The 17,932-nt window shown below is 38.2% G+C and overlaps 1 protein-coding gene and 1 pseudogene across 2 annotated transcripts; both read right to left on the bottom strand.

Moving 5' to 3' along the window:
* Positions 1 to 227: 227 nt before the first annotated feature.
* On the bottom strand, positions 228 to 5,899 carry LOC149847544 (stromal 70 kDa heat shock-related protein, chloroplastic-like; annotated as a pseudogene). The gene is made up of 8 exons (XR_016430627.1): positions 5,044 to 5,899; positions 4,039 to 4,291; positions 3,484 to 3,563; positions 3,064 to 3,205; positions 2,877 to 2,976; positions 2,131 to 2,320; positions 1,531 to 1,929; positions 228 to 853 (listed from the first exon to the last, which is right to left on the bottom strand). The product of XR_016430627.1 is annotated as a stromal 70 kDa heat shock-related protein, chloroplastic-like (transcript).
* A 4,057-nt stretch (positions 5,900 to 9,956) lies between these two features.
* LOC149847545 (ran-binding protein 1 homolog b-like) lies at positions 9,957 to 14,564 on the bottom strand. Its single transcript, XM_089998453.1, has 4 exons — positions 14,378 to 14,564; positions 14,135 to 14,286; positions 13,895 to 14,020; positions 9,957 to 10,547 (listed from the first exon to the last, which is right to left on the bottom strand). The coding sequence occupies exons 1-4, from the start codon at positions 14,533 to 14,535 to the stop codon at positions 10,318 to 10,320; spliced, it is 666 nt and encodes a 221-aa protein (XP_089854579.1). The 5' UTR covers positions 14,536 to 14,564; the 3' UTR covers positions 9,957 to 10,317.
* Positions 14,565 to 17,932: the final 3,368 nt, after the last annotated feature.

A 17,932-nucleotide genomic window follows, 5' to 3' on the forward strand; every position in this document is an offset into this window, starting at 1 on the left:
TATTACAAACCCCTTGGTGCCCCCTCTTGGTTCATTTTCTCTCCACTCTACAGAAGCTCCAGTCCTACTACTACAGCTGAAACAAGGACAAGATGTGGGTCAGGTATCCATTCCAAGAATATGGAAAGTAGTCGGGCGTACAAACTGATCCGATAGGAATGTCTGATCAGAATCTGAACTCAAACTTTAAGAAACAGATCCAAACTTGATTTTGGATTTGACGAAGATCCAGTGAAGAATCACATCCGAATTTTATATGGTGATACTGGATCCAGTAAACAAACAGGTTCTTACTTTCAGCCAAAACCATATCTTACACTAGCAAAAATAAAACTTTATCTACAACCCATCTCACCCAAAACCACAAAACGCTCCCCACACCCACAAACCAAAAAAAGAAAAAAGAAAAAGAAATAAAGGCAAAGATCGTGTATGGTTTCCCAAAACTCTGTTTAACTCATCACTTGCTGTCGGTGAAATCTGCATCTATGACATCACCACCATCAGCTGGGCCCTTGCTGCCAGGCCCAGCACCAGCACCTGGGGCTGGTCCGCCTGCAGCCGCACCCGGTTGGTTGTAAAGGGACTGACCCAACTGCATCACCTCCTGGTTCAGTGCAGCCATCTTGTCCTTTATCTCCTGCGACGAGCCACCCGAGATGGTGCTCATGAGCTCCCCGAGCTTGGCCTCCACCTTCTCCTTCACTTGAGCAGGAACCTTGTCCCCTAGCTCCTTGAGCTGTTTCTCTGTCTGGTACACAATGGACTCGGTTTGGTTCTTCGTGTCGATGGTGTCTCTCTTGTCCTTGTCTTCCTTGGCGAACTTCTCGGCCTCCTTAACCATTCTTTCCACCTGCAACAACCCATTCCAGTGTAAGCAAAGACGATCATGAAACCCGTTTCTTTGACAATGAAAAACTTTAAAGCTAGATAAAAGAAGAGGACCAGAAACCACAACCAGCCACAAAGAATTTGATGTTTGCCGAGTCTACAGTACATACAAATACAATAAAATGTGCAACACATCAAACAAAACACCACGGTTCGTGGAAACAAGACTGAGAAAAGGAACAGAGAAGCAGAGCCTACTTTGCAGCACAGTATGCTCAAAAGCAAAAAGGACTAAAAGTATTGATCTGAAGCAATCAAAACCTCATAAAGAAACAAACAATGGGCAACACAACCGAGAGAATCAAAGAAGATACAATGCCCGGTCACGGAACAGGGAGATCAACACCAACCAACAGCTTGAACCCCCATAATGATCAAAATTAATAAACTGGGAAGGCAAACCATCTAACTCGCAAAACAGGATGACAATCAAATTCCCCGAATATAAAGCCACAAAAACCTGGAGAAGGGTCCTTTTAGAGATCGATCACCGAAGAGTACACAAACAAATCCAACAGTTCACCAAAGATAACCAAGAACCCACAGGCACTAGTTTCCAAGCTAGGATAGGCTAATGATCTGGTAAAGGCTGAGGAGTAAACAATTGAGAAGTGCCAAAAATGGGAGCTTTATGCATACCTCATCACTAGGCAGGGTACTAGCACCAGTGATGGTAATATCCTGCTTCTTCCCTGTGCCCTTATCAATGGCGGTAACTGAAAGGATGCCATTGGCGTCGATGTCGAACTTGACTTCTATCTGAGGAACTCCACGAGGTGCTGGAGGGATACCATCGAGCCGGAAGCTACCAAGGGACTTATTGTCCTTCACAAACTCTCTCTCCCCCTGCAACACGTTGATCTCCACGCTAGTTTGTGAATCAGCAGCTGTGGAGAAGACTTCTGACTTTGAGGTTGGAAGCGTAGTGTTTCGAGGGATGATCTTTGTCATAACACCACCCAGTGTTTCTAGTCCGAGAGATAAGGGTGTCACATCCAAAAGAACAATGTCACTGACATCACCAGCCAAAACACCAGCCTGACATATAGAGCACTATCAGTTCAATCGAGTCTGAAATATAAAACTGACCAAAGAACTTCATGGCAACCCTCTGAACCAAGTGCTGAAATGAAGCCAGGTAATTTGGTTGCAGAACAAAGAACCTCCTCACTCCATTAACATAAGAGGTGTGAGATGCCAAAGAGTATCATAGCACAAATGCATGGACCGTAGACTGACCTGCACTGCAGCTCCAAGAGCAACAACTTCATCAGGGTTGACAGTCACATTAGGCTCTTTGCCAGTCATCTTCTTCACGAGCTCCTGCACAGCTGGCATCCTTGTCGATCCACCAACAAGAATCACCTCATCCAAATCTTTGAATGAAAGTTTTGCATCCCTCAGTGCATTTTCCACAGGTGTTTTCAACCTAAGAGGTGCACCCAGATTACTCAAATAATGAAACAAGGATAGCAGAAATTCTTAGCAAAAAGTATACAGCTATAGAAAACCTCTTTTGCCCCCCAAGTGTAAAAACCAAGTCGAGTAATAATTTTTTCCTCTTATTTCAACTCGTTGTTAGGTATCCGATCTACATACATTACAATCAACTTCTAAATGTCCGTGGGATAAGCATGCCAGTTGCACAGCATGATCAGGATGAAGTAGGCCCCACAAAACCCCGTAACAACTTGAAGGAAATAAGATAAGATTAGTCAACAGTAACTCAGCATGCAGCCCACCTACGTATACATTTCTTTCAGACCCAGACAACACAATCTAGAAAATATCAACCACGCATTAACTATCTCACTGAAGTTTTCCCATTCTACAAATTACTAGAAGAACTCTTACACCTGCAAAGGAGATTAATCTTCCACAAAGTCCAATCTGAACTTGCCATTATTGGCGCTAAATTCTATCCAACATGATCATAGATTTGCAAACACGTGAATTGAGAATCCGAAAGAACCAAAAATATTTACCGATCAAGCAAATCTGAGCACAGCTCTTCGAACTTGGCCCTTGTGAGGGTTGTCTCGATATGTTTGGGACCTTCAGCAGTCGCAGTTATAAAAGGCAAGCAGTACAAGAAATCAGTGTCAGTCAATCGAAAGAACTAAAAGTGGGGGGAGGAAAGCAGAATAAGGAACTCTAACATATAACAAAACCTTATATTTGTTTGAGTCAATGATGAGAGCTCCATCTTTGCCTTCTCCGCTGTTTCAGTCAGACGCTGTAAAGCTTGCTTATCCTTCAATAGGTCTATACCCTCATCCCTCTTGAAGTTAGAGGCGAGCCAATCTACAATTCTCTGTTTTATTAAGTATTAGAAATTGTAGTCAATAACAACTAATACAACAACAACAACTAGGCCTTCATCCCAAAACAATTGGGGTCGGCGATATGAACCAAAAAAGAAAATCATTCTGGGTCTTCCACATGAATCCTTCTCCTCCAATCATTTCTATCCAATGCCATGTCCTCGGTGAGGTTCAAAGCATTCATATTAGTCAATAACAACTAATATACATATATAATTCACTATGCTGCAAACAACAAAAGTCATCTCAGCAATGCAAATGATTGAACCTTATCAAAGTCATCACCACCCAAATGAGTATCTCCAGAAGTTGAAAGCACCTCAAACACGCCATCTCCAACCTCAAGAACTGCATTTATGTTGAAACAAATATAACTGATAAAAAAACGAATAGACATAAGAGAAAAAGGAAAGGAAACATAGAAAGATCAAAGTTTATCTCAAATGAATCATTATCAGTGGTCCCAGCCCATAGAAAATAACTCGATGGCTCAAAAAGGGGGAAATCATGACAAAACATGAGAAGAATTTGACCAACTTAGTTAATTCCAGCACAGCTCAACACAGTTTCAACAAAGAGTAGGGTCAGTTAACTATGTGATCAGGGAATGACCAAAGAGACAGCTAATCAAAGAGAAGGGACCTAGCCCTAATGCATGATGAAATGATAGAAACACAATGTCAACCAACCAAGAAGCAGATAGTGCCTCTTCTTTACAATGGCAAACATCAATCGTTTGATAGGTAATATTCAACAAAAAGATCTATCAGTGAATGAAATGCAAATATGGTGGTAAGCAACATCTACAGTGCAATGGGACTACCTGACACATCAAATGTCCCTCCACCAAGATCAAAAACTAGGATAGTCTCATTGTTCTTCTTCTCAAATCCGTATGCCAAAGAAGCAGCAGTTGGTTCATTAATGATACGAAGAACTTCCAAGCCAGCAATTCGCCCAGCATCCTTGGTAGCTGTTCTGTAGGAGTCGTTGAAGTAAGCAGGCACTGTGACCACTGCTTTCTCAACTTTATCGTTTAAGAATTTTGATACATCGTCCACAAGCTTCCTCAAAACCTAAAGAAATGGAACAATTCAACTATATAAATAACCAATAGTCATAAAAAAAAGGGAATTCTACGTTGTGTGCCTTACACATTAATCAGCACATGCTTAAGTTCTTCCTCTACATGTGGTGTAAAATGCAGCAAACTGAGAATTCTAAAAGAACCACCAGAACAAGTTAAAGAGGGAAACATCTTCTTCGCATACTTTCCCGAAGGACATATCAAAAACACCACCCTCCGGTGTGGTGTTGACAATTTAGAAAAGTGAAAAAATACATGTTTCTCCATTGGTACACCAAGAACCATGTGGAATGACCAAATTAATATAACTTGTCTGCAGCTAAAAGAATGGTAATGGTCTATTTGCCTGATAATTCCGTTACTTAATCCTTCAAAACAAATATGGTTCACAACAAAATCTGTAAAGAGTTTAAAAAGTACCAACCTACACCAACTATGAATCGACAAAAATTACAGAAACAAGAGAAAAACACAAATGAAATTTCGACCAACATCGCTTGCGCTATGCGCTACGCTTCCTAAGATAAGTCTCTATCACTCACAAAATTAGCAGGATAGTAATTAAAGAAACCGCGATACAAGAATAATTTTAATAACTTTACAGCATTCCCCCGCACAACATTCATGAATTATTTCTTAATAGAACCATATACTCACTCTCTTCCCACACAAACACTCCATAAATTAAATTAAGTATACAATGAAAGAAGCGTAAGACCAGAAATTTGGGGAAAGACGAACCTGAGCAGAGATTTCTTCCGCGGCGAACTGCTTCCCAATTGCCGGGCAGTCGAGCTTAACGTTCCCGTTCTCGTCCCCAACAACCTTGTAGGACACTTGCTTCGACTCCTCGTCCACCTCTGACATCTTCCTCCCTATGAACCTCTTCACCGAGAAGAACGTATTCTCCGGATTCACCACGGCCTGGCGCTTCGCAATCTGACCCACGAACCGATCCCCGTTCTTCGTATACGCCACCACGGACGGAGTCGTCCTCTGCCCCCTCGGCGTTCGTCACGATGGTGGGCTTCCCTCCCTCCATCGCCGAGACCGCCGAGTTCGTCGTCCCGAGGTCGATGCCGACCACTTTCTCGCTCGCCACCTTCACCGGACCAACTCGGGCATCCCTCCCGTCCCGCCTGAGCTTCAAAAACGCCGAGCGCGAGGAATTCAAGAAGGAATTTACCGAAAGCCTCTGTCCGAAGAAGACGGTGCTCGAAGACGAGGATTTCTTCGCCGGAGAAGGAAAGACGCAGCCGCCAAGGACGTGGAATTGAGAAGAAGAAGAAGCCATCCGATCAAAATTTCTACTGAAACGAGTTCGTGTTGAGGGTAATACGAAGCAGAAACCCTAGAAGGGAATCAGCGCGCAATCGTTTCTTCTACAATCAAGACAGAAAATTTCTACAACGAACCAGAAGGGGAAAAAAACTAATACTGCACCAAAAAACCCTAGAAAATCCCCCAATTTGGACCAGAAAACACTAGAAAACCGATTTTTTGGGGGAAAATAACCAATTGGGCACTAAAGAAGTGTAAATTGAGGGTAGAGAGATGGAAAGAAAGAGCAAAACCGAAGGGGAAATTGGGGTCTCGATTTTCTCTGTATTTTTTTCTGATTTTTTTGGTTTTATTTTTTGAGCAAGGAGTGAAGGTGGGTTCGGATGGTCTGCCCGAGCTGCCCGTAGTGGTTGCCCGTTCCGGTGGAGCTTCCTGGTGTCGTTCATTCTCCAGCAGCTTCTTCCGTAGGGCTGAAGAAGCAAGGGCAAAATGTGGGTCGGGTATGCTTTCGGACTATATCCATTCCAAAGATACCGAAAATAGTTGTGAGTCTTGTGACTGATCGGATAGGTCTGGATCATGTCTAGGGGTGTCAATGGATCGGGTTTGACCCAGACACAACTCATACCAAACCTTGTAGAGGCAGGGTTTGGTGATAAAGAAGGAAGTCTGATTAGAATCCGGGTCGGACTCAAAGAGCTTGATTAATATATGGAGCCGGGTATGATTTATGAAATTTCATATCAAACCCGAGCGTGACCTGAGTTCTTATTAAGATCAGCAATTTTTCAATATAAAAAGGATAAAAAAAACATCATTTTACCATGTATGGTCTGGGTCTCGCTCAGGTAATCTTTATAGGATTTGGGTATTAGGTATGATTTTTTTTATGGTGAACCTGATTGGATCTGAAACCGAACTGGATACCACCACCTTAAATCAGATACCGGTTCGCTCTCACCTGAGTTCAAACCAAATCCACCAGTTGACTCCCCTAATCATGTCTGATCTTAATCTGGATTCAAAATTTTAGAAACGTCTGAAGTTGATGCTGGGTTCAAACTCATTGAGGTAAAGTGGAAACCAGATGCTACACTGGTTCCAGTAAGAAAAGGTTAGAAACGAGCATTTTGCATCTGAAAAGTAAAAGCTGATCGGATTTAATCCACATTCAATTGTAGTCTTGACAGAAAATATTGATTCCATCCCCAAATTGTTAAACCATCTAAAGTCTAAATCAGGGGTGGAGTCAGGATTCTAAACTAGGGTGAGCACAAATACAAAAATAAAAAATAAAAAATTACTAACAATATGTTTTAAAAAAAGCAAATCAAAATCTTACTTTCTACAAACATCATAAATTATTCATTTATTTAAGTTGATAAAAAAACTTCAATATTCTAACCAAAATCAAATCATAAAATATTTATGGATTCATGTTTAATGGTAATTAGAAAAAGAAATACAAAAAAACATAAAACTATAAACTAAACATTTATATCATTCTAAACAAATCAAATCAAAACCTTAATTACAACAAATATAAATTATATATTTATGCTAAGTGATAAAAAACACTAATAGTCTAGCCAAAATCACATCTCGCAATATTCATACATAATGATAATTGAAAAAAAAAAGCACAGAAAACCCTTAAACCATAACCAAATATTGATGTCATTAAAAAATAAAGCCTAATCTGTACGGACATTATAAATTATGCATATATAATTAATTAATAAAAAAACTTTAATATTCTAACCAAAATCAAATCACATAATATTCATGAATTCATGCCTAAGGGTAATTAAACACACACATTAAAACCATAAATATAAACATTTACGTCCTTCTAAAAAACCAAATAAAAACCTTAAATCCTAACAAACATCACACTATAGATGCACTAATTGAGAAAAAATAAAACTTCTAATTAAATATTTATGTCATTTGAAAAAACAAAATGAAATACATAAATCCTAACTAAAGTCAAAGATCTAAGGGTTTGACAACTAAAATCAAGCATTTTTTAATAGAATCACGCTTAATGATAATTAAAAAGAAAACAGCAGATAAAAAACCCTAAAACTTTAATTATATATTTATGTTATTTAGAAAAATCCAAATCAACACTCACAATCCTAAAAGAAATCACAAATTTATGCTAATTGAAAAAAAAAACAAATAAAATCTTTAATATTCTACCAAAAAATCAAACATTCATTATTCATGCCTAATGCTAATAAAATAAACACCTACACACATCTAGAAAACTTTAAAACCCTAATCAAACATTCATGCTATTTCAAAAAATAACTAAATAAAAAACCTAAACCTTAAAAATACATTATTCTAATTGAAAAAAAAATAAAAACCCTAAAATAAAAACCTTAAAATCAAGGCCCTATCAAACATTTTGTAAAAAAAAAGAATAAGGAGACTCAGCCAGCATGGTCAGGGGTGTGGTCAGAGAGGCCACTGGATGGCAGATGGCTGGCTAGAATTTAGCAAAGTTTCAGTTAGGAGAGAGAGAAAGAGAGTTCGGGTTGGAGACTCGATGGTAGAAGAGGAGAGGCATGGGTCAGGTGTGCTCGCCCTGACTTGACCTTTCTGATGGTGAGGGTGGGCACTCACAGACCAACCTGTTGGATCAGGGTGGGCACCACTCCTGGTCCAAATCCCACAAGATAACATATTGGCATCTTATTTTTGAGATCCATATAGATTTATACCTGGCCTATTTAATAACCAGACCACATGAGTATGATCCAAATAGCTAATCCGAACCCTTCCCTTGATACCAAACCTTGACGTTATCGGAACCTATACGAGGCGTAAACCTCATGTCTAGATTCTAGAAGTGTTTTTAGAGCAACGAAAAAACAAAGGCTGATATCACACCAAAATTTCATAACACATTTTTCAGTAAATAAATCATCATGATCACATGTTTAGGTTAAGCAACGATTACCTTTAACTATGTTTTTAAAGATTTAAAACATTTGTTTAAGAACTACACTGCTACTACAGGTCATGAGAATTCAAATGGAACCTTGCTCCCTCTCTCAGGATGACTGGTTTTCTTTTCCATCAAATAAATGTCGGATTGGCCGATTGTCCAACGTGTCTATTGCAAGAAATATGCGTGAAAGCGCGATTTTTACTGCATTCTTCCGCCAAAAATCTCTCTCTCTCTCTCCTTTTTATACCCTGCCTTGGATGCAATTGATTTCCCCTATTATATAGAATAGCACTATTTGAAATAAGTTAAAACCCCAACCTAAAAAACAAAAAATTGAAAGGGTCCAAATAGGAAAAGTTAATTTCCTTCAATTCAAAAAACTCATTCTTTCCTAGATAAAACCAATCTACCGAGCAAGTCCAATTACGTGATTAGCAATTATGTGAAACCTCAACATTTGGGATGGCAGTGGATCCGGGAAAACAGAGCCCCAGCCAGCCTTGTCTTGTTTAGACCAGGGAAACGGGGAGAGAGGCAAAGATGAAGGTTAAAGTCAAAATCTGTGTGGGGATGGAGGCGGGGATGAACTTGTGCTTTCCCCCACCCCATCCCCCATACCGTTAGTAAAATAACTAAAATACCTTTAGGGATAGCAGTGAACCGAAGAAAAACGATACCGTAACCCGCTTCACCCTGTTTGGACCGAAGATGAAAGACATGAAACAAAGATGAAGGCAAGGATGAAAGTAAAAATCAAAAACTGTGCAGGGATGAAGGCAGAGATGGAGGGCAGAATTTTGAAACAGGGCAGAGGTGGAGACCTTGTCCCCCGCCTCTGGCCCAGTAAACTGCCATCCCTACTCAACATAGGCAGCAGCACTACAATCGAACATCCATCCAACGAACGGCCAAGGATCATCATTCCTTTCGTAGCTACGCTACCATACATACTCTTCCGAGTAATATGGACCAAGTTTGCTCATATACACAAATCTGCTGGACCAAGTTTGCTCATATACACAAATCTGCTGGACTACGTTTTAGAAGAATATGTCTATGATATAGCCCACAAAAGCTTGATAAACAGAACCCCTTGTCCTAAGCAGACAAAGATTAGTCATGACGTTCAACAAAGGTCTTATCCATTCTCAGCATTGAGTGCCCAACTGCGGAAAAAAGGACATAACTCTGGATATGCAGGCATGCATGTTTCAATGGTCGGACAGTTTTTCACAGTTTCCACACTCTAGGTCATCAAAATGCAGTGCTGTACTGCGTTCAAGCCTCTCACCCTATTAACTAATTCAAGATCCACATCAATAAGAGCCAATCAATCACATAAGGTAGCACCTGAATACAAGATCATGTTAGAAGATGGGTAACCAGAAAAAGCAAGCAGCCCCAAGCATAGGAGAGCCGAACCAGATCAATATTGGAGGCAGGCAACCAAACCAAACTGAGTTTGCCTTTTGAACCAATGCCCCTCTAAATAATAAAATATATTAACAAGTATAACAAGACCAGGAAAAAAACACTCTCTGAAGCGGCAATGATAGAAATCCTAAGAGAACTTTCACAAAGACCAAACCTGAAGCCATGCAAACCCCGATAGACAATGCAAAGAAACACATAAAGACTCCGACCTTGGACTGACCTGATGGACGCACCATGACTTCCTCTCAAAAGATTCATGTCCGACTCTGTAATGCCAGCATCACAAAGATTAAAAAAAAATGCCACAGTGACCAACCGATGAGCAAATCACCCTTCGTTTAGTCCTTGGTTGGTCCCTCTGTATCAGTTTTCTTTTCCTTGACCAGATCAGTTGGCTTGCTCTCACTTTCCAGGGTAGTGCTACTGCTCGACTCCCCATCCTTCTTTTCACCATCAACAGTTAATTTATCAAGAAGATCAGCAGTAGCGGAAGCATCGTTGCTCTCCACCCCCTTTTTACCCAGGGATTCTGTGATATCTTGAATCATTTCCATGAACTTCTTGTTATCTACACAGCAGGAAGAAAGGGAAAAAATCTGTCAAGGGATGATTCGGTATTCACTAAAGAAAACAAAATCACAATAATGATAAAGGTTAGGTTCCGGTAGTGCTCTTATATTGAAAACTCAACTAAGGTCCAAATGTTATACTAATCTCATCCTCTACCGAGGATCGACTTATAATTTGAAATAACTACATGACATTAAAACACAAAAAAATATCAATGGTTCTTCAAGAAAAGAGAAAAGCATGCATAGAATGCCATCAAACTGAAGAGACAAAGCATAATTTGCACCAATTATCCTACCAAAGTAAATTACAAAACACTATTTACCATCCAAGAGCACAACCAACAAATTGGTAACAACAGATAAGATGAATATGCACAGGCAACAATTTTATATATATATATATATATCATAGTCACAAATATTGGTATGAGCTGTATCTTGGCAAAGCTATTTCTCACGATATTATAGGTTTGGTGATGAATCTTGGAAAATCTTGGGAAAAACTTGACTTACAAAAAGAAAAAATTAGATAAAAATAACAAAAAGTAAGAAAATATGTTGTAGAAAACAAACAACAGTAACATTAATTGATAATATTGTGGATATCTGTGACTATGATATATATATGGAATATGAGAACTGGAAATATGAGATCTAATGTGCGAAACGCAATTTTTTTTTAAATTTTTTTATTCTTTTCTCTTGAATCTAACTGTACCGATGTGATCTACAAGGTTGGTTTCATAAGAACATGCTCTTGAATCATCTGATTTTGATGCATAAATGCGATTTTTAAGGCTTTAAAAATCAATGGCTCATATTCTTCATAAATATTCGAGCATTCAAAAATCATATTTTTCATCAAAAATCATATTTTTCATCAAAAATACATGATCCAATGGTTGGATTTTCAAAGAGTGTTGAAAATGCCCATATTTCCAGTTCTCATATATATATATATATATATATATATATATATATATATATATATATATATATATATATGAGAACTGGAAATATGAGAACTAATGTGTGAACTGTGAACTGCAATTTTTATGAATTTTTTATTCTTTTCTCTTGAATCTAACTGTGCAGATGTGATCTACATGTTTGGTTTCATAAAAAACATGCTCTAGAGTCATCTGATTTTGATGCATAAATGAGTTTTTTAAGGCTTTAAAATCAATGGCTTATATTCCTCATAAATATTCAAGCATTAAAAAATCATATTTTTTCATCAAAAATACAGGATCCAATGGTTGATTCCTAGCAAATTCATCATGCCAAGCACATCCACATGGTTGGATTTGCAAAAAGTGTTGGAAATGCCCATATTTTCAGTTCTTATATTCTAGTGATTATATATATATATATATATATATATATATATATATATATATATATATATATATATATATATATATATATATATATATATATATATATATATATATATATATATATATATGATGAGTCCAGCAAATTACTGATGTAGTTTTCTCTGCTGATGCTTCAGCACTCCCAACTGTATAGTAACATGCATCAAGGTTGCTAATGGCCATTAGCCTAACCCACTCATTAGGGATAGAAGGGACAACGAATTTAATGACCATTGGATTCTTCAACCAGATGTCCGAGATTCTGACGGCATAATTGGCTAATATTCAAACATGCATGTCTTGTCGTTTCTTATTGCAAACTTGGACACTGATTCCAGCCTTTAGATTAGCTTGTGAGGCTGTTGACGTCCAGACAATCCAATCCAGTCATTCAGGTTTTTCCTTCAGAAATAGACTGAAACTTGAATCATGCAAGTACTACATTTTGTCGCATACATACAAAGAATACTCTTCAATGCATCTTGAAGCTTTGAATTACTGCTTCATGTCCATGTTGTAAAGTACACAGCGAAGCTTTACTTCTCATGAAATTTTTCAGGATCAAATGAAAAGCTGTACTAAAAGATAATTAAGCAACAAGGTGCCACGCCAAATTGTTCATAAAAGCAAGACAGAATTACTAGCCTGATTATGTGGGACCACCCATGACAAGATTGAGGATAGAATCTAGCCAATTATGTCATAGTACTTAATTATCTAGCTTCTCATTATGGTCATTAAAGTCGCTAATGAGGAAAAAGCTGGATGCAGACCACTACATTATTTTGTTTCTCCTGCATGATTGCAGACCTCCATGACCATATCATGATCTCATCATGAATGTTAACAGGAATATGTAATTTCATCATCTAGTTATCCTTTTTATTGTTTTCCTATTGACTAGACCAAGTGATTCTAAGCAATAATTAGCAAGAAGCATCCCCTGGATTCTTTACCAGATGAATATACATCCGAACTTAGACTGAATTGATAAATGCCACATCCCTTAAATTGGTGAAGATGGAAGACAAGAACCATAAAGAATTTGTGAACAAAACCCAGGAAAGGATTTTGTTACATAGCAAGATTTTATTTTCCAATATGATTACATTGTTCAAAAGACATAGGAAGAATTTTATGCCTAAACCAAGTGATTAAACTTAGATGGTCAAATTGACCAATTCTGTCTCTTTGGCAGAATTACCCTGTACTCATTAAATTCCATCCAAAGAAGACTCTCCTTTAAAGAAAATGAGACTCATATTCTCATCCAATTCCATATGAATCAACCATTTAACCTAATAGTTACAAAAATGGACACGATACAAATAGGTGCACGGCATAACTAAGAAGTTTAAAATTTTAACACAAGCTATCAAGATCCGGATTGCTTAAAAGATGCCACAAGAAAATATGTTCACTATCATCAAGTATAATTGAATCATTTTCCTTTTCTAAAATTTTGCTTTTTGGGGAAGGGGTGTTAGTAGCACAGAGGACAATGAAAAACAGCTAGCAAGACCAGTATTAGACATCTTTCACTGAAGAAAACCCAAGCCATAACAGAAAAGAAACTTGAGAATTTCAAGCTTTGACCCTAATTAAAACAACACAAAACAAAGATGAGTTTGGCACACCCTGATGCCAATTAAATATTCCCCTTACGATTTCCAGTTTTGAAAGAACCATCGTAATTCAAAAAGCCCGACAAAGGCTTCAGAGAAGCTAAACCATACGCATATGAAAAATGAAAAAAAAAGGCCAAAGAAGCCTGAATATGAGCTCCACAAAATAGAAGGATTTCAACACGTAACGCAGATATTTTATCAATGTATCAAAACAAGTTCTACGATATAACACAACAAAAAGTAAAACAAGGTCAAGAAAACAAAAGGAAAGATATATCACATGAAGAGACACACAAACAAAAGGGGAAAATAAAAGCAATCCACAAATGTACGCACTCTCAACGCTTCCAAATCTGATGCAAAAGAGCTCGTCCTTCAACTCGCCATCGGCGAAATCAGGTGCGTGCCACACGCATGACTTGTCATTACCGGCATGCTCCTGGATAGAGATCGTCGGGAAAACTGCAACATACATCAAAAAATCGCGCCTCATCAAAACTAACCCTAATTTTCACCAGATCTAAGCGGAGAAGAAATCCAGAGATGAAACAACAACATGGAAAGGAAGGATCGTACTCAGGTGATTGGCGCAAATCTTTAGGGTCTTCGCCTGCCGCATAACGAGCCGAATCTTCCCGCTCTCCTTGTGCTTCAAGATCTTCACGCTCCCGACGCCCCTCTCCTTCCACTGATTCCCTTCTTTGTCGAACCGGTAAAGCTTCGCCTTCCTGAAAAATCAACCGTATCGACACAAACCCTAAGAAAAACCCTAACCCGAAGAAAGAAGAGATCGAGATCGGAGGGCTCCTCCCTACTTACAGATCGAGGAGGACGTCTTCCTCCTCCTCGCCGGTGGTGACGGCGACCTCTTCGAGTTTGACGATCGGAGCAACGACTGCTCCAGTGTCCTCGTCCTCTCCGGCGGCCTCTGCGGCCTCCTCTTCGGGGTCGTTCCGCTCGGGATCCGTCGGCGCCATCAACAACCGATCGAACGAGAGAGAGAGAGAGAGAGAGAGAGAGAGAGAGAAGGGAGCGGCGTAGGGGTCCTTTATAGTGTTTCCTATGACTGAATTAGGGATTCCTTACAGGTGATGGAAAGGACGGATGAGTGTGTCCTTAACGTCGGTTTAAGGAGTGTGATTTAGATTAAGAGAGCTAAATCCGTGGGAGGTAAAATGGTTCGAACTAAGGGTGTCAACGGGTCGGGTTTGGTTCGAACCCAGGTGAAACCAGACTTCTCTCCAATTTCGGGTATGGTATCGGGTCTGAACTCAGGTCTAATCGGACTCACTATAAGAGAAACCATACCCCAATCCGATAAAAACTACATGAATCAGACCCAAGCCATACCCAATAAAATACTATTTTTTATCATTCTTATATTGAAAATTTGCGGGTCTTAATCGAAACTCGGTTCAGGCCCAAGTCTGGTATAAAATTTTACAAACTATACACATATCCATGTATTAATCTGACCTTCCTGTCCATACTCGAGTCTTAATTGGGTCTTCTTATTTATCATCATACCCGGACCTTATAGGGTTTGGTACTTGTTGGGTCTGGGTAACCCCGACCCGTTGACACCCTTAGTTCAGATCAATGTTGTTAAAGCCTGATCTTTAAGTGGGTGGGTTTAGAAAAAAGAGATAAAATGGATCCAACTTAAATTGGATTGGATCATTTTGAATCGGGTTGTTTTAAAGATTATTTTGCTTAATTTTTTTTTATAAATATATTTTTTAACATGTAAGTGAACTGATTCCATATAGAATCGGCTGGATGCAGGACCATTCTGCCAAAAACTAGTTAGTTTGAATGGGCCCCTTGTTCCATTTCATTCAATGGCCGATTCAATCGAAATTGGATCCATCCCTCCTTAGGATTTCATTGATACAAGTTGTTTTGATCAAATCAAACTCCATAGATCTACATCATAGATGCCATTCAAGGATCGATTCTTGTTAAATCAACTATGTGGGATCTATTTATAGAGTCATATTTGATCAAAACGACCGAGTATGATGAAGATGGGGGATGACATAAAGGGTGAGTTGAACCATGATTTGGATTTTGATCATTTGTTTGGACCTGACCAGGTCCATGTCAATCATATTACATGTCACCGATATAGCTAATAGTTTGAAAATGAAAGAGTAATATTTTCAAAATACTTGTTTTTCTCTTGATATTAATGTGATAAAAAAACATTGCAATATTCAGATGTACTTTTTATGTTTTTATATAAAAACATGCTTTTATATATATATATATATATATATATATATATATATATATATATATATATATATATATATATATATATATATATGGGTTAATATTTGGTGCTTTTGAAACTTGTCTCTTGCCATGTAAATCCCAATAACCTTTCTCGTACCAATACAAAGTATTGATTAGTGTGCTTCACAATGAGTGAGGGGTTTTTCTCATATTATTGAAAAAAATAAAAATTATATAAAGTATTAAGTTTTTTGAAGTATGAAACAGAGTTGTTAGTCGAAGAAACGATTCGAAAAGAGAAAGCAGGAAGTAAGACATTTTCAAATACCATCAACGATTATGTTTACATTGCAAGGCTTGGGTGGTTATGTTTAACATTTTTGTTGTCTTACTGTGATCTTTTTACATCTAAGAATACTCAGCCTAGTTGCTTAAGGCTTAGAGCTGTGATTGGGTTGGGTTTGATTCTGACCCGATCTGTACCGAACCCTATAAGAACAGAGTTTGTGATAAAATTCGGGTCAGACTCAAAGCGTTTGATTAATATATGGAGCCAGGTATGGTTTGTGAAATTCATACAAGACTCTGACTCGACCTGAGTTTTGACTAAGACCCACAAAAAATGATAAAGATATTATTTTACCCGGTATGGTTGGGTCTGCTTCATGTAATCCTTATAGGATCCAGGTATGTATGGCTTCTCTTATTGAGAGTCTGATTGAAGCCGATACCCACATCTCAAATCAGGTATGGGTCTAGCTCCACCTGGGTCCTCACCAAACCTGACTCATTGACTCTCCCCTACTAAGGCTACAAACCAGCTCTGGCCTTGAGGATGTGTCATTATTTGTGGAATTAGGTTAATGTGGTGATATCCAATTTCATAGACACTATTTCATAAAAATACATGGGAAAGAAAATGCAATTGTGTAACACAAAAACAATGATAGAAAAAATTCCTCCTCCCAAGGGGGTATAAGAATTTTTCTTATAAAAAAATCATACATTTATTTAAACAAAACTTTTCTTTTAAAAATTTTATCGTGTTTGAAATCGTTTGAAAAATTATAATTTTTTCTTTCCTACTTTCACTTTTTTCTACTATTTTTTTTACTCCCAAACGTGCCCTTAATCATTTATTAAAATGACCAAATCTATCCATTCTCTTCTAAAATATATTTCTCATAGGAAATATGCTGATATTAGATCCTTGCCCACTTCCAGTTCCAACCCTTCCCTACAGTCTCTCTTAGAGTATGCAACAATTTCTCAACCAACGGGGAACCCGCTTATCTGGTAGGAGCATCATACGTGACCTTGTGTTGGACGTTGCAAGTTCAAATCCCAATGGTATTGTTGTATAACCGGTAGGGGTATGCCGCTTGCCTTTCAAAAAAAAAATCTCTGTTCAGTATGTAACTTAATCCATTCTCTCTCTATAGGCTGGCTGAACATTTCTCTTGAACAAGGGATTGTCTAAAAAAAAAGCTGAATAAGTTCTTAAAAAACCACCGAGGTGGTATCCCATGTGGTAAGCAGGGTCCTGTGCCAAGCCGAAGGCCCAGGTTCGAATCCCTCTGCCACATGGGGCTTAGGAGAGGGGTCTGCCTAACCCCTGCTTCCCTATAAAAAATAAAGCTCCTAAAAAAAAGTTCCCATTGTGCTTTAGAAGTATTTGCTTGCTGCATTTAAGATTACTTTTAGGTGCCATTCAGCAAAGAAAAAAAACATCAATGGTACGGGTCCAGACCCATTTCCTATCGGGTCTCCTATAAGAAAAACCATGCTAGACCCTATAAATATTACATGAACCAGACCCAATGCATATATACACTGTAAAATAATATTTTTTTATCTTTTTATATTGGTCTTAATTGAAACTTGGATCAGACCCAGGTCTTATGTAAAATTTCATAAATCATACCCAACTCCATATATTAATCGGACCCTTTGGGTTCAAAATGAAGCCCAATCTGCAGCCCTTCCATCGATCAAATTTTAAGGATTTCTAAAAAATATACCTATCTATGGTACCGTGTGAACAAATTCAGCAACTCTCTTATAATTTTGATCAAGATAAGCCTTTCGATTAAAATTATTGATGCAAAAAAGAGAAGAAATTATTGGTCTTAATTG

The sequence above is a fragment of the Nuphar pumila genome, chromosome 2 (genome assembly GCF_984573655.1).
Source record: "Nuphar pumila chromosome 2, dmNupPumi1.hap1.1, whole genome shotgun sequence".
Taxonomy (NCBI): Eukaryota; Viridiplantae; Streptophyta; class Magnoliopsida; order Nymphaeales; family Nymphaeaceae; genus Nuphar; species Nuphar pumila.

Coding starts and splice junctions, on each gene's coding strand:
- LOC149847545 (XM_089998453.1), bottom strand. CDS start 14,535: ATGGCGCCGACGGATCCCGAGCGGAACGACCCCGAAGAGGAGGCCGCA. Junction 14,287..14,377: donor GAAGACGTCCTCCTCGATCT/GTAAGTAGGGAG, acceptor TTGATTTTTCAG/GAAGGCGAAGCTTTACCGGT. Junction 14,021..14,134: donor GATTTGCGCCAATCACCTGA/GTACGATCCTTC, acceptor TGTATGTTGCAG/TTTTCCCGACGATCTCTATC.